Source organism: Chanos chanos, chromosome 1, assembly GCF_902362185.1.
Source record: "Chanos chanos chromosome 1, fChaCha1.1, whole genome shotgun sequence".
NCBI classification, from domain to species: domain Eukaryota; kingdom Metazoa; phylum Chordata; class Actinopteri; order Gonorynchiformes; family Chanidae; genus Chanos; species Chanos chanos.
Genome location: NC_044495.1, coordinates 46,545,958 through 46,571,196, shown reverse-complemented (window position 1 = coordinate 46,571,196; position 25,239 = coordinate 46,545,958). Strand labels below are relative to the sequence as shown.

The 25,239-nt window shown below is 40.8% G+C and overlaps 1 protein-coding gene across 1 annotated transcript in view; it reads right to left on the bottom strand.

Moving 5' to 3' along the window:
• Nucleotides 1-5,167: 5,167 nt before the first annotated feature.
• fibcd1a (fibrinogen C domain containing 1a) overlaps nt 5,168-25,239 on the bottom strand; it is a 62,903-nt gene continuing 42,831 nt past the window's right edge. The window contains exons 6-7 of the mRNA XM_030781916.1: nt 9,665-9,844; nt 5,168-5,430 (exon numbers count right to left, since the gene is read on the bottom strand). Of these exons, the coding sequence (XP_030637776.1) occupies nt 5,168-5,430; nt 9,665-9,844 (443 nt within the window). The remainder of the gene's footprint in view (nt 5,431-9,664; nt 9,845-25,239) is intronic.

Sequence of the window (25,239 nt, the reverse complement as noted above, 5' to 3'; positions counted from 1 at the left end):
TATGTTGTATATTTAAGTAATTGTGACCATTTCTTTGGATTTAGTGTTGTTTTAACATAAATGGATGTCAGTTTTGGGGGATCAGAACTGCACAACCATTTTCCCCATTCAAATGAATGGTAATTACGTTTTCGAGTTAGGAGAACTTGAAATGAGGGAAGGTTTTCAGGAACGTGTTACACTGGTAAAACAGGGTACAGTGTAGTAGTAGAGGAGGAGGAGGAGGCAGGAGAGGGGAAACAGTAATTGTAGTAGTAGCAGTAGTATTGTTTGTAGGTTGTTAGCTTCATAAGGCTTAATGAGCTATACAAACTGAACGTTTGTATGAAACGTTTGGATAAACTGAATGTTTTGGGGCTGGCGAGTGAATGTTTCAATAGAAATTCTTATGGATACAGTATGCATAATGAGGAAAGTAATTAGTACTCACAGGTAACGTCAAGTCCAGTTCAGATCAAAGGACTGGGCATGAAACAGATAAGCAAGGTGCATAAGTCTCATTTTGATTGTAGTCAAGAGATTTGACATATAGAGAAACTCAGAAACTCCCAAAATGAACAGATTTCAGATGCTCTAAAAGCCTTGAAGTCAAACACTTTGCAGACTGTTTGATCTGAGCTGTGTTTCACCAACACCTATAACGGACATGGTTTCAGATAGCAAGCACTGCAAGACATTTCGAAACTGAAAATTTTGTCTCAGAAATTTCGTATGTTCATTATGACAGTGTTTCATTTCACCTCCCACACACTGATGACTCGTTAATTGACTGTCTGTCTCTACTGAGTCAGTTTACAGTGGTGCCACCCACTGATTACACCTGACCAGAACTCCATTACCCAGAACCACCAGCATCACAGGAAAATGAGTGTCTTCATGTTCCCTCTTCATACCAAACTTTTGTTTTGTTTCGTTTGGACTCAGATGTGTCTGACTTGAAAGGTGTGTCTCGAAACCTGTGAGTTTAACCATGAAAAAGTTCCGGAACAATTTGGAGACTACAGAGCTTTAGGGGACAGATTAGCACTTCCTTGAGATGCTGATACAGTCATTTGGTGTAAGTGGGAGAACTGTTTACTGACAGGATGACTTGTGTGATGAGTGGAACTTCATTAATGATTTTTATGGTCTTTGTCTATACAGTCAAAGAGAACATACTCACACACTGACACTGACACACTCATACAGACACCCCTCACTCATAGACACTCTCTATCTCTCTCTCTCTCTCTCTCTCTCTCTCACACACACACACAAATCCCACAGTTTATAGGATTCCTTATGTCACAGCTGTCTTTGTTGAAGCAATGGATGTGAGAGCTTTACAGTGTGTACAGAAGGAGCTTTGCATGAAACCTTGATGATTCACTCTAAGCTCTTCACTCTATCATGCCAGTTACTTGCTAATGATCCCCTTCTTCCTGCAGTCATACCTTCTCTGTGAACTGCTAAAAAATCATTAACACACCTGTCTTATAATTACTCCAGCTTTCCAGAGTAACACCAAACATACACAACAGACGTATCAAGACGCATCACACACATTAGAACATGTGCTTATTTATTTCATGTTGTTGGGAAACATTAAAACACATCTTAATTATCCAACAAAGAAAAGGAGAAATCTGTACAATGAAAGCTGAGGTCATAGAGCTGATTCATAACAGTTTATCATATTTCCTGTCCTTCAACGCTGCAAGCTTCATGTTTTGAAAAATAGGTTTCTGCTCAATAGTGCTGATCTCAGGCTTTTTCCGTTTAGAAATAATTGTGTCATCCCCTCTCTCTCTCTCTCTCTCTCTCTCTGTCTCTCTCTTTCTCTGTCCTCTGTCTTTTCTCTGTCTCTCTGTCTCTGTTCTGTGTCTTCTCTCTCTTTCTCTCTCTCTCTCTCTCTCTTGGTTATAAATAAAGTGGGTTAGAGCGTGAGGGCGGGCAGAATACAGGAGCTCTGTGCAAAGAAAAAATCAAAAACATTCTCTTGTCATTTGGGGGGCGGCGGGTGGGTGCACACCTGTGTGTGAGTGTGTGTGTGCGTGTGTACACGTGTGCGCGTGTGTATGTGTGTGTGTGAGAGTATTTGGGGGTGGGGGGCTTAAATAGTTGACATTTAAGGAGAGTGCACAGGATACAGGTGCCTGTTCCGTACCACACCAGTAGAGGGTCTCATAATCTCTGAGACAGCCAGGTTCAGCACCTGTCACATACAGTAGAACTCTGGCTAACTTTCCTCCCCTGATAACAAATCTGGGATCAATTTTCAAACCATTTTCACTATTTCAACCATTATAAGCAAAATGGTTACATCTCAGATGAGAATAAGCAGGCCTTTTTGTCTTCACAGGCCCTCCATTCAGCCATTTAACACTACACAGCCACATACAGGCCTGTAGTATCAAACATCTCCCTACTGCTGGCAATGCCAGGATGATTCAGAGAAAAAAAAAAACTTTATTTATTCTTTCAAACAGTTACAAAAGCACCCCATCAGGATAAAGTTTACATATGGCAAAGATGAACTGTTCAACATATACTGCTTTCACTAGAATCAACCTTGTGTTTTCTGATGTAAGAATTTAAAAAGGATGAGGAGTAATTTTCAGCGAACAGCGAACATTAGAGAATAGTCATCTTTCTGAGTGTGTTAACACAGCAGCAAGGAGAACACCCTTGGCAGGAGAACTGTGTCCAGCTTTGTGGCCACGGATTACTATAAGGAACATCCAAAATAAACAAACAAATAAATTAAAAAAAATATTTTCCTGATTGTGGTGACTGTGAGGTCCACTTAATTTAGATACACAGTGTCACTTAATGCTGGATATTATTGTTTTTATCCATCAGAGACGACCCTGCTGTCTGAAGGCAAAAAAAGCACTGTTTATTTGAGAGAGCCAATTTCATCACTTTCCGATCATAAAACCGTCATTTTGTGTTAAGCACACAGCTCTTAACATGCAAGTGACAAAAAAAGGTCTGTCACGTGGAAAAATGTTCAGTCATGACTAGAAATTCTGTTGCTGGAATAAGGACCTTTCAGTAAACATGTGGGCAAAGAGATTTTTTTTTTTTTTACAGAAATGTCCTCAAAAATTCCCCATCACTTTAAAATGGCCCTCATTTTCAAAAACACTATTATGGCAAAATTATAGTACTTGCTCTCCCAAACAAATTATAAGCCCTACACAGAGAGATATATAAATGTGATGTGAAAATATTTGTCATGAAAATATGATTATTTTAAAATACACACATATTTCACAAACTAACGTATTTTTTACAACGAATAAAACAACAGATAACGGCATTAAAGGATACAAAAAAATGAAAGAAATGAAACAAATTTCACATTTTAGCATCTTAAAATCAGTTTGGTTTTATGTCACATAAAGTATCAAATCAGTGTGTTCTGTAGTGGGTTTACATTAGTTAAGAAATATATACAATAATTTATGACTTCCGTGGGGCTAAAGTGAGTCTGCATTAATTTCCATGACAGAGATAAAGTTGAAAAGGGAGAACCTTCTTTTCACCGTGGGTGTTACAAGAACACAGCCTATATTATACAGATATTTCTTGTACCAAAAACGTTTACAGTTCCCTGCTGCAGTTTTGCACTGATGTTACTGAATGGAAGAAAGTTCTAATTTAAATATCAGTTTTATCCTCTTATGTGTGTAGAGAAAGGAAGGGGTGAACCATGTCACTCCTAAAGCTAAATTATCTACTGCAGAAACGGAAATGTTGAGAAGACGGTATCACTGTGACAGGCTCAGGAAACTGAAATGCTCTAAGTTGAAATCAATTCTGTTTCAGACAGTCCCCCTGTTCATGAGCGTTATTCTGTCAGAGAGAACCGACTGTCAATAGAAGGAGATAGGAGTGAATACAGGAAAGAACAAACAAACCCAAAAGTCATTTTGGGAGAAATGGAGGAACAACAAATGTGTGTGTTTCAGATGCTATCTCATTAAGTTTACATCACATCACATTTACATACAGTAAATGGGATCGACCACAGAGGCTTAAGCCACAATCTGTATGATTTCCAAACCAATCTTTCCCAAGTCCCTGTCATCCTGTAATACCAAGGACTGTAGCGCAACATAGTCCTGAATGAATTTCTATGCTCTTTATGCCATTTGAAGTAAGCTGGTCCCTGTCCACTAGTGTACATATCTGCCCCTAAATAAAGTCAAAGGAAATGCACAGTCCTGTGATCTCACTGTCCCTGGTCATATGGAATTCATCATTTGGGAATGGTCCAACAGATCTATTCAAATTCCCTCACCATACGTAAAAAAGAAAGCAATAGAAATGCACTCTGGGTAAAAATAGCAAAACTTTGGGGGCGGGCAATCGTTTCCTTTCTATGAATTTTGTATGTCCCCATTGACAGTTCTTTCAATAATTGTGGCTGGTACACCCTGGTGCCTATGACCTGTCAGAGCGAATAATGTCAAAAGCTCAGAGGGACACTGTCCCTCACGGTGCCTGTGAGTGTCAAATACCCGTTCACTCCACTCAGGAAAACCTAAGCCATCTCCTGGCAACCAAAGAGAGCAGAGGTCGTATGCTGCGATGCAAAAAAACGACAGACTTGCAAGCACTTGATGAAGCACAGAGTAAAATGAACATAAGAGAAAAACATTTCTTTTTTTCCTCCCTAAAGTAACATTTTTTTTTCCCATTGAGAGCAATTATAAATCTTTATATTCAAAATGAATTGCTACACATAACCTCGCTAAATTCCACAGCTACTTAACATTAACATTATAATTTTTTTTTTCTTTTTTTTTTTAAATAACAGGACGTTACCTGCACCTGCAATATTTAATCATAATATTTAGCAAACATGACAGGGACAGCAGGGTTGAGGGAGCTGTCTGACTGGTTTCTGCACAAACACTGCACAATGGAGGGGAAGAAAGGGCAAGTTAAGAAAGAGAGAAAACAAACAAACAAAAACTAAAAAAGGAAAAAAAAAATTCGGCTCACATAAAAGAGGAGACAATGATCAGAAAATTCTCTGGGTTTGCAGTTAGTGTCTCTAAAACATATATCTGAGAGTTTTTAGTTTTTCTTTGTTCTTCAAATGATTGCTATTTGTTGTTTATGTATTTATTTAATTATTCAATGATTTATTTTCTGATGTCACTGTTCTCCCTTCTCATTTGTTTTCTTCCCTGTTGGGTCTAATCTTCATCTCGGTGAATTTGAGGGAGTACTGCCAACCAGTCCAGGACGACCATTCGATGCCGTCAGCATAGGAGGTGTGCTGGCCACGGAGGTACTGTCCGTTCAGGTTGGAGGTGTGGCAGTTTCGGTACCACCAGGCACCGTGGTAGAACGAGGCACAGTTATTCTCCGAATGGTCGTTGTCCTTGTCCTTGGTGGTAAATTTCATTCCATTGTGTTTGAGCAATGAGTCACCTAGAGTGTCACACAAACAGCACAGGGATGAAAGAAAAAGAGGAATGAATTACAGAGAGAAAGAGAAAGAAACAGAAAAAGAGAGAGAGACTGAATCCCACTGTAAAAAGCCCCTCTAACCATCCCTCTGGTTGTGCTGTTGGGTACTGTATTATATGTTTACTCAAAGAGTGTCATTTAGAGCATTCTAATGAAACAGTCAGGGAAAAGCCTCTGATAGTCTATGGATATTGTGCTTATGTCATTTTAATGTAGGTGGGTTATTATGAATATAAATCTGCCGTTTAAAATCTTTTTTTTTAACCCCTGGCTTCTTATGTAAAAATGATGGTACCTAACGACACTGTTTCTCACATGCAGATTGCAGTTATTGTCACAGTCGCGATCAAGACAATGCACCTGATGGCCTGTATGATCATACAACCTCATTGAGAGAAGCTTACATTAAAAATGTGATATCAGTTCTTAATTTTAAAACCAGATTTTTATGCTTTTACAGCGCTCCTGACTTCGTCTGATAGCACGGCAGTGCGCCTCGGTACGGGAATGGGGAAATGCTGCCACAAATGGAGTACATGCAGGCAGAGTTTGTGCAAGGAAAAAAAGAGACTGACTCAAAAGAAATCGCTATGAGTTTTAAAAAATAAGAAAGACGATCCCTCCACAACACAGGCAAAATGGATCCCCCATCTCTTTCCCTCCGCATCTGACATTCAACATCTATCAACAGCACCCAGTTTCACTGATGAGCCCTAAATAACCAAAGGTATGTCTCCGTAACAATAATATGACTCAAAGCACCCAGCGAGGCTAAGTCATTATTTTAAAACGATGTGACTAGAGGAAGTGTGGTGAGGGAAACTGTTGTTACCGTGGTAATGGCTAATGCATCCTTATTAGGGTCTCTGATGTATATCTCATGGATGGAATGCTGCAGCCGGTGGCTCGCTAATCCGACCCCCCCTCCCCCCCAAGTTGCGAACCCCCACTAACAGGATCAGTCCTCTTCTTGCCTGCCCTGTTGTAAAAATGATTCCTCCAGTCTTCCTATCCTCAAACACTACTTTCATTTGATAGCTGGTTTATTGGACCAAAGCAAAATCCCCAACTGAAATGGTTATGTTAAACAATAATGCACAGTTACGCCTCATGAATTTGTTCCAGGCTCTCCGTGTGCATCCTGTGAGACTACAGATCAGAGTAATGGTGGAAACAGTGTTAGCCATTTAGCCATGCAGTCATTTGAAGTCATGTGGATATAAGCTTGTGGCGCCAATGTAAAGCCAAATGTCCTTCTTCAAGGCTCCTGTTGAGTCATGTGAGTCGAAGAGAAGACGACACAGCTGGCCACTATAACATGGACACTATGGGTAGCCAACATACTGGTTAGAGCCATTAACATGTACGGACAGAATTATAGTCTATTCCTTTAGTAAGACACTGTTTCTGAAGGACACCATATAGAGAGGGAAAGAAGGGAGGGGGAGAAGGGGAGAGAGAGAGAGAGAGAGAGAGAGAGAGATTGCCTGAGCCCTTCTTTATGTTGGGACAACTCCAGAATTTCAATTTCACAGTTCAGCATGACTTCAATACCTAACAGAATAATCCAACTGCTGAATCCTATCTTCACTGTTCAACTAAAATGGGATTCTCTGCTGTTACAGTCTCTGGTAATTCTGTTAACCTTTCTCACTGTTTGTTTAAATATCTGTTCCCTAAGCATTACCCTGGCAATCCTTCTTCACTGATTTTGTCTCCTTCACACCTCATTCATGTTTGTACAATTACTACATTTACTTAAGATACACTGCTCTCTAGAAGAGCTCAAAAAATCGTAAGATGGCAAAGCAAACGAACAAACAAATAAACTAATATGAAGCCTGCTGCAAAAGAGACATGAAACATTAATAACTAATACCAGCAGGAGTTTTACTTTGTGGGAAAACAGTCACTGTTATTGCCTAAGGAGCTGGTGTATAGTCTGTTGCCTCATGGTTTCAGTGGGGCTGCACTGGATCATCTCTACTCTAACAACACAAGGTAAATGCATGTTTCTCCCCATATGGAAGAATAAAGAAAAGTATTATTTCTGCAAATACAGATGATTATTACAAGTTGTCTTATAAACACAAACACACACACACACATCTATCTATACATATCTGTGTGTGTATATTGATAGACAGATAGATGTAGATATAGATATAGATACAGATATAGATATGCTTGCTTGCGACTGTGCATGGGTGCACACATGTGTGTGCGTGTGTGTGTGTGTGTATCAAAGGACAGTGCTGCAATCCTGAAAATCCTCAATAATAGATAACAAAATTATCAAACACACATTTATCAATTCATTCCTTTTTGACCTCCCTGTTGATAGCAGAAAAACATCTTCTATAAGGTAACAAAACCATCATTAACACCTGCTTTGAATCCTCATGAATAATCATTTGAGGCGTTTTTACTGTGAGTAGGATGTTTCAGGTAATTACACCTCTTCGGCTATCTGTGATACGCAGGATTCTGAATCATTGCCACCTCTGACAGCCTGGCTGTTAAGACCCTGCTTTAAAGAGCATATAATTAAAGACTGAATGCTTATGTTTCGTTTCCAACAGGCAAAATTATAACGTGAAAATCAGAGCTGTGTGTCGGTTGCTGCACAACATATTTGCCAGAATAAAAAAAAAATAGTAATTACTTGTGTCATCAAAAAAGTGCGCATCAAGATGTTATTATTTTTTTCTGCTCAATTTGCGCAAAACAGCATGGATAAAAGCATGGCTATATTTAATATGTATGAAAACATATCCGTCAGAAAAATATTATTAGAAATTACTATGACATGACCACAGCTGCAGAGTTTCCTTTTGAAACAAAAAGGCATGAAACACAGTTTAGAAAATGTCACCACCTCTTGTGTTTCTCTTTGTCTCAACCTTTGATGATTTAATCTGTGTCCACAGTCCAGAGACTGGCTGGTAATAAACTGAGAGGAGGCCTGGGGATTTCTGCTCCAGGTCTCTGTTGTGTCTTGTCTGTTAATGTGTGATTGTCCCGCAGGAAATGCAGGGGCATCAAAGCTAGCTGAATTAACTGAGGCCTATTTCTGCTTTCCACATCTTTTAACCAGCACCCAGCCATGAGAGTAAAGAGGAAGAAGAAGAAGGAGAGGGGGGTTGATTCCCCGTCTTAATTGATAAGACTGGGAATCAATGTGGCATGATTCTCACAGACGGGATCCTAAAGACAGCCCGGCTAATTAGACAAGCGTGGAAGCAGTGCTATCCTCGTGCTGATGTATGCTAATAGGAGTGTTTGTTTATGTCTTTCCGTGATAACCGGACTGTCTGCTTTATTTTAATGCCACAGATGTGCTCTATGGCTTCATTATCCCTACCCTTTCTGGAAAATTCCGAAGGTCAGAAGAGAGTCCGTGCGCACAGAGCTGGGAGTGTTGAGGAAGGGGAAGCTCAAAGTAATGGCGTGCAGAGACCCAATTAACGTTAAAAAGAGGCCCTTGCGACAGCAGAGGTGAGGCGTGAAGAATGGCTCGTTGTTTTGGCTCTGCACAGTCGACAACCCGCAGCCCAGTCTGATGCACAACATGCCACAAATATGCACCTCGTCGACTCAGACGATGTGCTTGGGCAGATCTGGTATTAATGACTTTCACAAATTTATGCAATTCATTGTTGTTGCTCCGTTTAACGGGTCAAAACTGAGATGCTATCTATCCCCCCTCAGTCAGAAAGCCAATCGGTGGACTCTCTCCTTTCCTTTCAGAAAGAAGACACAGTGTAGGTTGGTGGTAAGTAGCATGTAGGTTCAATAGACAATCAATAGTAAATGGAGTGATAAAAGACGTGAGTGTGTTACCCTCGGCAGGCGGTTTTATCTAGAAAACATTCACGGCTGCTGCGGTGCGGACAGCGTTTTCCTTAAGACAGTCCAAATTCTTGGCAAATAAGTAGTGAGGCAGGCTGAAGCGTCAAGTGAGGCGAAATACATATGTAATATGACACCATGAACGCGGGTTGAGGAAAAAAGAGAATAGAAAAAAAAGTGTTCTTTTTCGAAAAGAAATTGTTGCACTCTCTGTACTTTGGCTTGGAGTGTTTCTCGTTAGCTGTTAATAAGTGCTGGGTGTTTTAAAGCGGTCATCTCCCCACAGGTGAACCGCTCGGCCTGAGAACAGCTAAACAAAGATGGACTAGCGAGGAGGCAGTACCTGCCGTGCCCGAGTAGTCCGAGACGCTCAGCGGGTAGCCGTCTTCGTCCGGGTCGACAGAGAACAAACCCACTCCGAAGGACCCGTACTGGGCGAAGGAAGTGCTGTTCTCAAAGTCCTCCAGATCTATTCTCAGCTCATAGTTCGCCTGGATGGTGAGGGCATGAATCCGCTTCATACCTGAGTGAAAGACAGGAGAAGAAACACCATTAGACCCATGCTGAGTTAGACATTATGTTTTTTTTTTTTTTTTTTTTTCTTTTTCAAGTGTAGACTGAAAATAGCCTGAAAAAACTGAACTCGGGCATCCATTTGAGGTCTAATACTGCCCTTAACAACCATTCAAATAAATAGCATGGTTTTATGATCTTCTAGATATCCAACCCCAGATGTGAGTCAACATATTATCACTCCTTTAATAAATGAAACAAGGTGTGTAGTTTAGGAAAGGTGGCTGGTCTAAGCTTTGTCATGTTGAAATCCTTACGATCCCTGCTGACTTCAAAAAGATAAGAGACAATACACTGAATTTGTCTGTGAGTTGGGCGCACTGGATACATGCTCTTGTCTTTTTTTTTTGGAACAGTAAGGCTTCATGGCGTGTTTTTTCTTCACCATGCTCATTGGCTCCTTTTTTGGCCATGCAGTCCAAGGTTCATAACTTGAAACAAAGTATGACAAAGCAGTTACCCATTCACCCAAGAATGCTGTACACTGATGTCATGTTTGTTCAGTAAACCAGCAGAGAAAGGGTGCAGTTACATTTGGACTCCAGTACAGTTTGGTGATTTTTTTATAGGCTTTTATTTTGATAACCTCTGCCCTCTGCCCTATTCATAGTTATATTTACCATATGGAGTCATTAGCATAGAGAAATGATTTTCCCCCACCCCCTGTACATACCACAATGTAAAACCACAACAAACTGTGATTCGGGAACTAGCACTTGCCTTAAAACACAACTCCAAAAACACAAACATACTGCAAAAACACAAACACAGTCCCCAAAGCACTCTGAAAGGCATACTCCAAATACACAAACACAGCCCCCAAAGCACTCTGAAAGTCATACTCCAGAAACACAAACACAGACCCCAAAGCACTCTGAAAGTCATACTCCAAAAAGACAGTGTTGCTCTCTCAACTCTGATGCTGTAAAGCCTTTGACCTGGGAGAGTGCATCTGACCTGTGGGACAGCTTTGATAAGTCCTGGGTACTCCTTTTATAGGCGCTTTCAGACCGAACAGTTCTAGGGTCTCATTTGATAGGAACTACCCCCTGGGGAGCTTCCCCTAGAACTACACACGTTCTAGGGCTTTTTTCTGTTTGCATTCGCACCGCCAGTAGGAACGCTGAAGTGACGTAAGGCGGCCGACGGTATAGCAGCTAAGAGATGTTGTTTACGAATAACCAGGGTAGCTGCACATTTTTAAGTACAAATGTAATGACTTTTAAGACCTTTTAAATAACTCCAAAAGGAAAAAAAAATAACATTTCTGCGGCAAAAGAAATCGACAAATTAGACTACAGTATATTGAATTTGAATGACAGAAATATTGAGTGCACATTAGATAACATATAACTGCCTTTTCATTAACGAAAATAAAACTGTATGGTGATAGACCCAGTCCAATGGAAAAAAAATGTCCCCTGCATTTATGCATTTGCTACCACAGTAGCAGTGAATGACTGCTAGTACTTTTCGGGTGCTAGCATAGCGCTTGTACCTGACACTTGCCCCTCAACAGTTCCTGCAGTGCGAACATGTGAAAAAGGGGGTACTTTCTCCAACAGTTCTAAGAACTATGTAAAAGTTCCTCCGGTGCAAAAGCACCTTATATGTTAGGGGAACCTTAAAATATCTGTGCAGTGTAGCCTTAGTTTCAGTTCGGGGGGGTGGGAGGTGGGGGTGTCAAGCAGGCCCCCAGAGTAGAATCAATAACTCCCAGAGATCCAGATTCCAAAGGAGGTTCTTGACTTAATATTCCCTCCGTTCTCACTGCGAGTGGGAAGGCCCCTGACAGAAGACTAATGTGCGTGCTCTCATATAAATTCCCTTTGTAGAGCACAGTGCGTACGTGTGTGAGTCTGTGTGTGTCCAGGACAGAAAATCGATATGGCAGAGTTTTGCTGGGCCTAACTGCAGCATGACTCTACTCCACTACTATTGTCAGTGGCTCTGAATATTCTTTTTGGTGCTGGTTGACTGAAATCTCCACTAGCACATGCCTGCAAATTTGTTTAGTAGGCGCTATTGTACATAACAGATATTACCACATCATACTCAAGTTATCCAGGGGTTCAGCGTGGAGCTGAAAGTCATGATCAACATTCACTGTGCCATTGTACCAAATATTGCAGGTGTGTGGTGTTCCAGACAGCATGCTCTTATTGGCAAACATCTCATGGAATGCTGAGTAATTCACCAAGGACGTTTCGCCCTGTTGGAGTGTCTAACGAACCCTTGGATTCAAACTGAGCCAGCATGGACAAAGCAGATAAAGTTACGATTCACACTGATGCTTACTGGGATTGGTGAGGGGATCTCTGAGTTGGCACAGAGAACAAGCTCCATTCCAGGATGAAGCGAGGGGCCATTCACACAGGAAAGTCATTGCCGCATGAGATGAGATCCAAACTGTTAACTCTGAGGCCGCTAATTAGCTAATTAAAGATAATTGATCAGACAAGCGGGACTGGCTAGACAGCTAGTCTACTTAGGAACACAAGGCTTTCCAATGAAGGTAGCCTCTTAGATCATGTAATATAAGACTGTCTCCATTTAGACTGTCTCCATTTACCCAATCCGTTTAAATAGCCATGATTATACAGTGGCTTTGGTGTGCTTTGGTTAGTATGCTATATATAATGACCAAAACAGTCAGGGAGAGAGTTCATCCAAAAACCAGTGACCCAAGTTCAGGGTTTGTTTCCATATGGTATGAGAGGACTAGGTCCATTATGAACAAAAAAAATGAAAAGTTGTGACTTTGGATGACGACTCCATCCCGGCGTTGTTGACACAGACCTCCCCCCTGTTTGATTTGTTGGCTTTTTTGAGCATTGATTGTCACTGTGCCAGTCAGATTTCTCCATGGGGGACTCACTCTCTCTTCTCTCTCTGCCTCTCTCACTCTCTCTCTCTGAGAAATCCTGACATTCTCTCCAGAGTCTCACATCTCAGTGAAGAAAGGGCAGTAAGATCAAATGACATTTTGGTCCTCAATATTCTCATATTTTATTCTTTGTTTTTTTCCCAAACTTTATTGAGTACCCACCTGTCATCTGAATGCCACTCATATTTCATTTGTATCTCAGTTCATTTTAGAGCCCAGTCCTCCTCAAGGAGTGTGTGTTTGTGCACAAACATATATAATACAGATCATCTAGGAGATGTACTTTTCATATACACAAAACCAACATTTTCCCATCCTGTCTGAAAATGTATACTGCATGTAGAAACATTATTAACTTAGTTTTAGTTAAGCACATACTAATAATTGAGTTGGTAATAATAAATCATTATCATACATGTGTCTACTGAGGTCAGATATTGTGGACAAATGCAATGTTCCCCCCAAGAGATGGAAATTCTGGAGATGTTCCTTTTGGCTGTTACAACAACAGTTTACACATTTCCAAGCAAACAATTAGCATTCACTGACATCAAAAGAAAAGAATAAAACAAATCCCCGGAAATGTACGTATCCTACTTGTGTTAAAACTGCTGGTTCTCTCAAAATTCACTTAACAAGATCCAGGTGTTAATTAAATCTCCAGAGAATCTCTTGCTCCACGATGTAAAATTATCTCTGGGAAATTAATCGAACTGTGTAGGTTTTAACAAATTAAATTTCAACATTCAGGTATATTCAGAACAGAAGTATGGCAAAATAGCCATGCAAAGTGAGCCCTGAAGAATACAACACATTTTTGTTATTAAAATGATCATTTGTTGATTCTCATTACATATCATCAACCTGTGCAAGGAGGAATTAAAAAAAAAACAAACAAACAAACAAAACTAGACACAATCCATTGGGTAAAATGGAAACAGTGAATGTTTTTATCAGAACTGGTACAGTAATAAGTGAACATTTTCTCTCTTTCTGTTCCACTGCTGGAAGTCTCCAAAGCAGGCATAAGGTTAAACAGATCGTGTGTTTTAAGAAACCTACAGTGCTTTGTGTATGAGATGCTTTAATGAGATGCCTCCTTCTCGTCTTACGGTTTGTCATTAAGAGACGACTGATCTCTCAGACTGCCAGCATCATGACTACACTCTTTCTCTTTGCTATGCAACAATCCTCGTCATTAATTTTTAATCACGCCCCTCAGTGGGGCTCTGAGGATGTTCTCTGTAACACGACTCACACTGCTGCTCCCCTCTGTCTCCTCTGTCATATGATCACTGTGTGAGGTGACAGGAGATGGAGGACGAGTCACGAGATGACTGCACACACACACAGAAGACACACACACACACTGAGAGAGAGAACACACACATACAAATGCAAACTTCAGAAGTGACTGTTCCCGCCCATGTGAGCCCCCCCGGGTGTGGGTTGGGAGTCTTTGAACACCTGCTAACGGAGTGACACAGCATCTAGCATTCTGCCTGAGATGAACCAACATCTTTGACGCACCTTTTTCTCTCCAATATGTTGAGCACCAAAGCTGAGGGCACAGAGGTAGGCGTCACAGTCAAACACACAGCACCGCAGTTGATTTAGTTAATTTTCAAAAAAGCCTGTCCACATTACACATGCATGGTGCGCACACCGTTCCCCTGTTCTGCTCCGAGACGTCGTGGCAAATCCCTGTTCCTTCAAATCTAGCCTTGAGCTCAATTTTATGCAAATTGGGGGAAAGATTTAATTAGGTCTGATGCAGTCCTTTTTGTGTCTCAAATTTTCCTCGCGGCAAGACTTGCCAGCCCAATACCGGGGTGTCTGTGTCACAGACAAAGTCGACACAAAGGGAGTGTGTGAAACATACAGCTCATCTGTCAGCATTGGACAGAGACATTTTGTTCTAAAGCAACCTGGAGAAACTTTGATGGGAGAATATTTCAACATTCTCAACCTAACAAGCTGTCTCATGCATCCAAATGAAACCAAACCTCCACCTCCTGAGAGAGGGCTGAGGGAAGAGAAAAATCAGACTGACAAGGCAAACTGCTCAACTCTTAAAGACACTGTACGGTCTGTTCAATCTATATATGCAGTGAAAGATCAGGCGTTTTAACACATCTGACATGTTAATATGTTTCAGATAATGCAAAGGGATTAACCAATGAAAGAGCACGGTACCATTCAAAGAAACCTCATTAAAACCATTCTGGGATAAAGGTACAAGCTGTGCTTTCACCATGTGCTCCAGCCTTGCTGTGGAAGTAGTCTGAGAGACACGGATTTTCAGCAACAATGCATGAGAGTACAATGGTTCAATTTTAAGTAGTCTGCCACCAAGAATTAAACTGCAGTTAAAAAAAAATTAAATGGAAAATTAAATTGGAACAAAAATTGCCAATTACATCTAAATTCCTGAGGATATTCTGAGTCTACAGATATGTTTAGGCATTCCAGCTTAAAGTGTATGTTTCCTCTACATGGTACAAGTTTTATGTAAAATTAATTATTAGTATTTTTTACAGATTTGGAATACATTAAACAGGAATTATGCAAAAGTAGAAACTGTATGTTACATATTACTAAGGATCACCTGTTTCACCAGATGTAACTGCTCCCAATTCTTTTTAGTTTTTTTTGTTTCCACTTTTTTCTTTTTCTTGAAAGTCTTTCTGTTCCCACTTTTCAAATTCTCTCCCACTTTTCCTTGCAGAACATCTCCAGCTCATGCATACATACAGTGTCTCTCCGTACGCACTGCATGTCTGACATTTCTACTCTGATTTTCTATTAGGTACAGGTCTGAAGACTGTGACAGGCAATTCAAAACTTTCATCTGTCACTCCTGTGCCTGCTTCCCCCTGGCCTGCGGGGAACCTTCTGGATCATTATCCTGCTCGAATATCCACCTGCTTTTCAGCTGCGCCTTCTCTACATCTCCTCGCGGGTAAGTTGGGAGGATTTGTTGATATCTAGCTGAATCCATTTTTCCTCCTACTGGTCCATTATTTCCTGTTCCGCTGGCCGCCGCCCAACTTCAGTATATCTGTGGATCCACCCCCGTGTTTAGCACTTGGCAAGGTGTTATTTTCCTCAACTGCTTCAACTTTTTTTTTTTCTCTCTCTGTGAATGTCTCTCTGGTGGTTGTGGCTAAACAGTTCAACTTAGATTTCATCAGTCAAAAGCAGCTTGTTCCAAAGAGCTATGGCATATCAAAGGTTTTTCTCTCACATATGCCACGGGCAGTAGAAACACCAGTAAAAGTTCTGTTGAACACCAAATGCAATGTATTATGCCTACGGAAGCATTATAACATCTGACAAAGGATGTCATAAGCTGTCTCATAACTGTTTATTAGACCCTCATAATGCTTTATGCACTGGATAAACACATACATCATGACATGATGTCACACAGTGCTCATAAGCCACTGTATGTTAGAAATGATGCTACAATGCTTCAGCAGATCGGACATCATGAAGAACACAACCGCCTCTGTTCTGGGAGATTCAGCCAGACTGGGTACTCTCTCCCCATCATCGCACATTGCTGAACAGGCGCTGTAAGTCAGGGAAGTGTAAGTCAGGGAAGTGAATATACAGGCTTGGCTGACTATGCATATGTCTCAGGACACAATGCGGTGGTTTTCACTGTCCTGGGCTGACACTGGGGTCACCGTGTGACAAACTTACAATAGCACGAGGAATTGGTCATTCCATGTTGGGTTGAAACCGGTAAAAAAAAAAAAAAGAGTAAACAATACAAAACTGTTTTAATGCTTTACATTACATTGTGTCAATGTCTCCCAGTCACCAGGCATAACCATACCATATCAATGCTTATGGGCACTGCCATTGCAATAATACCATTGTAATAACTCAGTGAAAAATATTAAACATGCCTTACATATGCAGCATTGCAGGTTTTAAGTGAAGTGATGACATTTGCAAAGCTATAACCAAACTGATACAACATGATACATTATGCTTCTATAACAGGAGTTGGTAAGATGAATGCTGGACTCTTTCTCCTTTCACATAAATTGTTATTGAATCACACAAGTAGCACTACTGCTCAAGTTCTGGCTCTTACTCCAGCTGTTCTGTTTAACATCCACTTCTCGACAATGTTTATAACAGGTGAAACTGAAGCGTGTAGACAGTTGGAAGTAATACAGCTTTATCAGTAAGGGTGCCCAAAATGTTTGCATGTTTAATTTTTGTAACCTGCAAAAATGCAAATAAATAGTAATCGCACAGTTTAATGTGTGGAAAAACGTCATGTGTATCTTTGCACCAAGTAGAGGTTCGGTCAGCTGATGTCCATTGACTTAAACCAGAGTTTCAGAAAACGTTTACACACAAATGTAGCAGCTACAGTGAATCATTTTACCACCATCTTGTGAGACATTAACTAACGATTCTGACAACGCCGCGTTGGTAAGGCCCGGATCTCATATCAGCGATGAGTCTCCATCCAACAGTTGTCGGTGTATAACCCAGCAGCAGGTAGGAACATCACAGTTTTTATCTCCTTTCTTAAGATTTTATGATGCTTGTTTCATCATCATTCTTCTAGCTTCACACTTCACCCTGGTTGGCTTTAGTTTTATCTAAAAGAAAAACCTAAGGTTGCACCACTTTCTCCTATTCTTCCTTTACATGTGTATAACAGAAGGCCTGATGGTATATCAGTACACGCTGTGTCAGATCAGGGCAGAATGGTAACCTGAAATAGCTGTCAAGGCAAAATCAGCAATTTGGATGAAGAGAAATGTTTTCAAGGACGTGAACAATGTATCCTTCTTTCAGGTAGCTGCCTTTTGAAGCTGCCTGTCTGTGTATTCCTTCAAATATTACATCAATAATATGCACAAAACGTATATACGATGCACAAGAGAGGTTAGAGGTTTCAAGTTCTTTTGGCGAAAAAGAAAAGGTTTGATGAAGCATTTGAATCGTTTGAGAGAGAACATTCTCAACATGTTCCCCTTTGAACACAGTCCACGTGTTCTGAGGACAATATGCTGTGGGTTTTCAGCATTGAATCAAATGTCCCAGCCTTGATAAGTTAACACATTTGTGCTTGCAACACAGGAGAAAGACTGACAGTTCCATGGACTGTCATTCTTAAAGACATGTTCATGCTTTCCTATTGGAAAATATCAAAAGGGCCACAAGACACCGTCTCACACCAGCACATTTTCCTATTCTTATTGATCAGAGCAGAAGCACTTAAGTCACCCGATTTGGTCCTGATAAAAATACTTAATGGCTTTGAGTGTCTGAGGAAAACCGTCATGACAGGGTCTCAGTTCCACCACATAACAAAGGGCCTTTTTTCACCTCCTTCCAATATTCATTTCCCAGATAAACCTCAGACCATTTATGCATGGGGAATGAGCACACAGTCCTTCTGTGTGTAAAAGATAAGTAGTTCTGCCTAAAACAATCCAAATGGCGATTAATGGAAGCTGCTGGAGATGCTGAGTGAGGTCATGTTTTATTCAGTCTCTCCAGAGGCCAGCGTTCAAAGACAAATTACAGTTAAAGACCCTGTGAAAATTGGCAATATTTTTGGTGTGCTGACTGATTCTGTGGGGACTAGGCCTAACTCATGTGCATAACTCTGTGCGGTACAATACAATGAGTTCACCCTCTGTGAATCTACTGACTTCTCAAGACCAATGAGTTCACCCTCTGTGAATCTACAGACTTCTCAAGACCAATGAGTTCACCCTCTGTGAATCTACAGACTTCTCAAGACCAATGAGTTCACCCTCTGTGAATCTACAGACTTCTCAAGACCAATGAGTTCGCCCTCTGTGAATCTACAGACTTCTCAAGACCAATGAGTTCGCCCTCTGTGAATCTTCTGACCTCTCAAGACCAATGAGTTCACCCTCTGTGAATCTACAGACTTCTCAAGCCCTATGACTTCACCCTCTGTGAATCTACTGACTTCTCAAGCCCAATGAGTTCGCCCTCTGTGAATCTACGGACTTCTCAAGACCAATAAATTCGCCCTCTGTGAATCTACGGACTTCTCAAGCCCAATGAGTTCGCCCTCTGTGAATCTACAGACTTCTCAAGCCCAATGAGTTTGCCCTGCGTCAATCTACTGACCTCTCAAGACTAATGAGTTCGCCCTCTGTGAATCTGCTGACTTCTTAAGACCAATGACTTCACCATCTGTAACTCTACGGACTTCTCAAGCCCAATGACTTCACTCTTTGTAAATATACGGACTTCTCAAGCCCAATGACTTCACTCTTTGTAAATCTACGGACTTCGCAAGACCAGTGAGCTCACTCTCTGTGAATCTGTGGAGTTCATCCTCTGTGAGGTCACAGACTCCCTTAATCTAATCTCCATCCTGTGGAGCTCATTTGGTGTAACCCCAGTCACACCTGGCCCTTCTGACTGGATTTGCTACTTTCTCCCTCTGCATCTTTATCTCCCACTGCATTCATCAATCCATTCTTCCATCTATTTGTCTAACCATCCATCCATCCATCCAGAGATCTCTCTAAAAAAAACCAAAAAAAACAAGATTTAATGGATTTAAAATTTTCATTTCAGTGTATGACCTCACTCTATGAGTCTTTGGGAATCTGTCTTGGAAAGATAATATCTCTACTTTGACATATCATACAACGCATACCTGGGAAAACAAGAAATAAACCTGAGCTTTATTGAAAATATCCATATCCCGGCTTTCTTAAATCTGCATCAAAACAATGAGCGATGAGTGTTCCTGCCGTGATGCAGATGCCCTTTCTAGGTACCCAAGGTTTTTTTTTTTTTTTTTAATTATTAAGGGCTATTTCTATATCTGATTCTCAAATTCCAGCCTTTCCTTAATCCTTGGGTCTGGGGACTCTTTTCCTCAGATTTGCCCTGACTTAACTCACTACGTTGTGAGTGATGATTTTGACTCTTTAAAAAATCGTTTTGAAGTAACACATGTTGGCAGACATCCCAATCGCTCTGGACATCTGCCAAGTTGGACTGTTTTTTTTTCCCCCAAACTATCCGTCGCTGAAATTTTGAGGCGATTGAGAGATGTGAGGCTAAAATCGTCGATGTCAAAATACTCGTAAATAGTAGTAAAATGTCTGAGCACACATACACACACACAAATCTGCACATGCTCACGCACACACACACACACACACATCTTAGTGGGGAATTCCCATCACTCCCACACTACTGTAACTGAAGAATAATAACCAAACCCTAAGTCTGTGCCTGACCTCAGCCTTAACTCTGACCCCAGAAAAATGGTGGCACTTTTTATTTTACCAGTAAGACTGACCACAGAAATATGTTGGCACTTTTTATTTTACCAATGAGAGCAGAAGGAAAAAATGACACTTGAAGTTGTAGAGAGCAGCAAATGTCTCCATAAAACCACCACTAGTCAGACATTTATATCATCACTGGGACATAATTCACATGTGCACACACACGCACATGCACACACGTACACACACACACACACACACAGGGGCGCTGCAAGGGGGGTGGAAGTTAGGACGATTCCAAGGGCCCAGCATTGACAGGGGCCTCTCATAGAACACTTATTATTATTATTATTATTTTTATTATTATTATTATTATTATTATTATTATCATCATCATAAGTATATTATACTCTTTCATAATGCCCAGCATTTTTAGCAGCACCCCTGCACACACATCCATACACATATATGAAAGTCCATATATTTAGAGAAGAATCAGAGAGAGAGAAAATGAAAAGAACAGAGAGAGAAAAGAGAGAGAGAGGGAGAGAAAGAGAGAACAAGAAGAAGAAGAAAGGCAGACACATTACCATATGACCACCCAGGAATACTGTTTCATAATCACAACTGTAGCACAGCTGGACCTAAATGAGAGCGAGCTTTCATGAGGAGATGTCAGATACATTTAGCAGTGGGACAACACTCGTCTGCAGAGGTTAGACAGGAACCGTAAGTGGTGCTGTCTTTCCAGAGAACTCCGCTCGCCTTTCAGAACAAACATGCCATTGAGTTGATTGTCTGTTTATTCTGCAGAGGTTATGAATAAGATCATATCTGACAAGGATGTGCTGCATGTATGCAGCACATCCTAGTCAATGTCAAGGTCTGTGGAGTGTCTGGAGTGTATCTGTTTTGATGGATATATAAGTAAAATTACAACATCATTACAACAGAATTTGTCATTTTATACGGTTTGTCCACATTACTACCATAAAGCATAGTGGTGCTCTACAGAAGGTTACTGGTTGCATGCATGCAGAGATAAATCATCATCAGATCAACATTTTTGTCATCTCTGAAATGTCAAGTCTTAAAAAAACTGAACAAGAAACACTTAGCAGTGGGAGGCCACTTTGAACTTTTTCCAGACACAACAAACAAACAAACAAACAGGTACAGAAGAAAATAAGAGTGAATATTCTTAGTTCTAACACTCAAAAAGGCAACAGTAGACTCCACAGGATGCGTCCAGTTCTTTTTTAATGACCAGAGAGATGATCAACACTCACAGACAGATCCGCATAGACAAGGTAAAAAAAGGTGGAGAATGAATGAGCTTCACCTCTGAGGCAAAGATTCGGAACTCATATCTACAGTAAAAGCATAAAAGGCTATGGACAAATACCATCTAAGGTCTGGGTTCTTAAGGTCTAATATCATTTACTGCACTCATTCAAAATCAGTTGGTATTTAAGATAATGAATCAAAAAAGAGTTACAACATGAGAGACATTCCTGCTCAGTGTGAAAACTTGGCTGCCACTAACACATGTATTATCGCAATATTTGGGGAGAAGTTTTCTACAATTTTGACATGCTGAAAGAATGAGTAACTCTGAGAATTCATCTTGATTTTATGGTCACGCAATTTCATTCCGACTGCAGAAAAAAACCCTTGTCTGAATAAGTCACTAAACTGTCACGGAAAAGAGCTATTAAAAAAAAAACAGAGACTGAGAATACTTTTCATTTTAAACACAGTTTGCAGATTTTAATATAACATTAATTGCACTGGTTGCTTAAATAGCGAGAGACCTTCTGTGTTAGTTTCTTATGACTCAAACCCTGGCAGAGTTGGGGACCACCGTAGTGGTGTTAAAGGTGTTCTGAGCTGGGGCAGTCATTAGATCTCACAGCGTCTCTTTATTGCAGCTCTGTGTGCCATAATAAGGCAGAACGCTGGAGAGGAACACCCGAGAGGAGTGTCTGTGTTTTTAACCTGCTCTCACACAAACCCAAACGACCAGGCGCCCGCAGAGCAAGAGCCTGGATTGCATGGGCAAGCTTATTGAAATCAATGGGGCTTCACAATATGAACAGGAGAAACAGTGTAAAAATCAGTCAGTGAGAGATGGGAGACACTGAAGGGGGTGGGAATGTCACTGAGAATTACCACGCATGATAGTCTGTGTTTTACTCAAATGGAATTCACAGGTAATTGAACAGGACTTTTAGGAATAAAAATTCCAACTGACCCAGTTTTCCATTAGACAGAACAATGTTGTAGTGCTCCTGGTAAGCGGCTGTCGGGGTGGGGGTGGGAGTGGGAGTGTGTGTGTGTGTGTGGGTGGGTGGGGTGGTGTTAGCAGAAGCGATCAAGAGAATAATGGGGAAAGCAAAGCTACCCATTTTCACACTTTCCCCCAGGCAATCAAATCTGTCCATCCTCCCCATCTCTCCTGCTGCCTTAAGTCACAGTAAGTAGCCCCACTTCAAGAAGAAGAAAAAAAAAGAAAGAAAACAAACTGCTAGAGATCACATCTTCCACTAAATGCCTCTTTAAGTCTAATCCGCGCCATATGCCTGAGCCTTGTTCAAATAAATTATGCGTTTGGACTGGACCTGGAGCACGGAAAACGCCAAAACAACGCGGCGTTCCGCAGTATTAACACCAAGCATCCCACACCCGCGCAGTCTGACTGGATAGCCATGCTTTATGAAAAGAGTCACAGATACTTCAGCGGCACAGACGAGAACTCTTTCTCTCACACTCCTAGAGCCAATTCAGTTACATCCAGTGACACTGCTAATGTGAATTAAGCAATGAAACAGCTATTAGGATTCAGAGGGTTTTTTCGTTGTTGTTGGTTTCTGTTGTTCTTGTGTGTGTGTGTGTGTGTGTGTGTGTGTGTGTGTTCTCTTCTATTGAAGAATATTCATTTCTGTGCACAGTACCATATTTCTTTTAAAACTCACAGCACAACATCTGGTGAATCCAATTTCATTTTTCCTTTCTTTCCTTTTTTCTTTTTTCTTTTCTTTTCTTTTCTTTTCTTCTCTTTTCTTCTCCCCTTTTCTTTACTTTTCTATTCCTTTCTTTTTTTTCTTTTATTGAATGTACATAGAGGGTTCATGACAGAACAACATAGCTGCAATTCCGGCTTCATTACTGCAATAACTGCCACTCACAGTTGACATTTATTAGCATAAATATTCAAGTATCGACCACTATAACCGTTATATGACGTATGGCTTCCAGACTGCTTAAATAAACATATTAATTACATTTACATTGCATTGAAACATTAATCCCCAACAATGATTACAAAAACAGCTGAATAACATTAACAACCGACGGTCACACACACACCAAAACATTCGTCTCCTAATCTTTGGCAGCTTGCTGCGAGTCATCTGGGTGACAGATAAACTGTTTCTGGGGTGCTAATACCTTCTGGAGTGGTAGCATATTGGAACAGTTTGGTTTAACTCTATCTCCATTTATCTCAGCTCTGTCTTTGCAGCATGTTTCTACTGCTGGAACAAAAGGGGGGAAAAGCCTCTTGGTAAATTTCCACCAAAATTTACCTTGTATTATTTGCATTATTTGTTAACGTGGAAGCAAATTGGATGCCGCCTAAATTGTATCCCACACGTTTTTGTGACGATCAAACGTAAACCACCAGATATTATAACAATATCAAATATCTCATTTTATCTTTGAACACTGTGTAAAATAAAACATGACAAGCTTACTTTGTGTTTGTGTGCTTGCATGCACCAGAGAATGTTCCTGTATTGTATACGCTACGTGCTAGCTAATAAGTACTGTAACCCATCTCCTTCCTGAGTTAGATCAATGTGCCATAAGGCAAATTTCATAAGCGCTGACAGAGCCCTCCAATGAGATTACTGTCAGTGCAGCCAGCGAATATGATCTGTAACCATTTAGATACTGGAGCCTGGCGTTTTACCACCTGTGTCAGAACAAGCACCAAAAGGGAGGACCACAGACACTGGGATGACAAACACCCCCCCCCCCCCCCCCCCCCAACCTCCGTCCTCCAGCACTAGACATGTGTGATGGGCTGATGTCAGGCATAGGAAGGGATAAAGGTCTTTATGGATCAGGGTGTGTGCTGCTGAGTCCTGACTTGACTGGATTTTAACAGAGCTATTTGATGACATGGGGGGGGATACAGCTGGGATTGGGGTAACGCGATTGAAGACATTCCTCTCACTGAGAGAATGAAGGGGTAAAGTTTTGGGGTGCTCTGTTTTTATAGGTCAAGACAAAAAAAAGACTTATCCAGGAAAGAAAAAAATGCCTTGCTTATGTGGATGGTATCCTGACAGCCAAAATGCAATTCCTCCATTAAAAAAAAAAAAAATTAAAAAAAATCAACAGACTGTTCAGGGTGTGTGAGAGAGAGAGACATGGAGAAAGAGAAATAGGGAATGACAGAACAACCACATGAATGTGCTTGTGCGTGCATGGGTGCATGTGTCTGTGTCTGTGTGTGTGAGAGACAGAAAGTGTGAGCATGTCTGTGGATGTGTGTGTGTGTGTGTGTGTGTGTGTGTGTGTGTGTGTGTGTGTGTGTGTGTGAGAGAGAGAGAGAGAGAGAGAGAGACAGAGACAGAGACAGAGACAGAGAGAAAGAGATTGAGTGAGTGGGTGAGTGAGTGAGTGAGTGAGTATGAATGTGTGTGTGTACACACGAGTAAGTTTGTGTGTGTGAGAGAGCACAGCTATGTAGGCTGTGTGTATGAGAGGTACTTTGATCAGATGCTGTTCTTTGTACAGGCACTCAGTGTAAATATCTAGAAGTGCTCTGAGAGAGTGGGAAAGACTTATTATCACCAATTCAAGAGAATTATTTGAAAATGACTGATAAAAGGAAAAGCTTATTTATAGTGCTCTGGTAAGTTGATTTTGAAAGGATATGCTAATACAGCGTAAAAGAAAAATACAGAATTGTAAATTAAAGCTTCCCCTTTGATGACATAAAAATACACTGTGGGTTATTAATATTCATTTCTTCCCTAATAATTCCACTTTAGATTTATGCAAGGTTTTGTATTTCGTGGTGAAAGTTCCAACTGCTGCGATGGAAAAAAAAAGAAAGAAAGAACGAAATATCTCCCATGCTATCAAGTAGTTAGGGATTTCCGGAGTGCACTCCTAAAAGCTGGT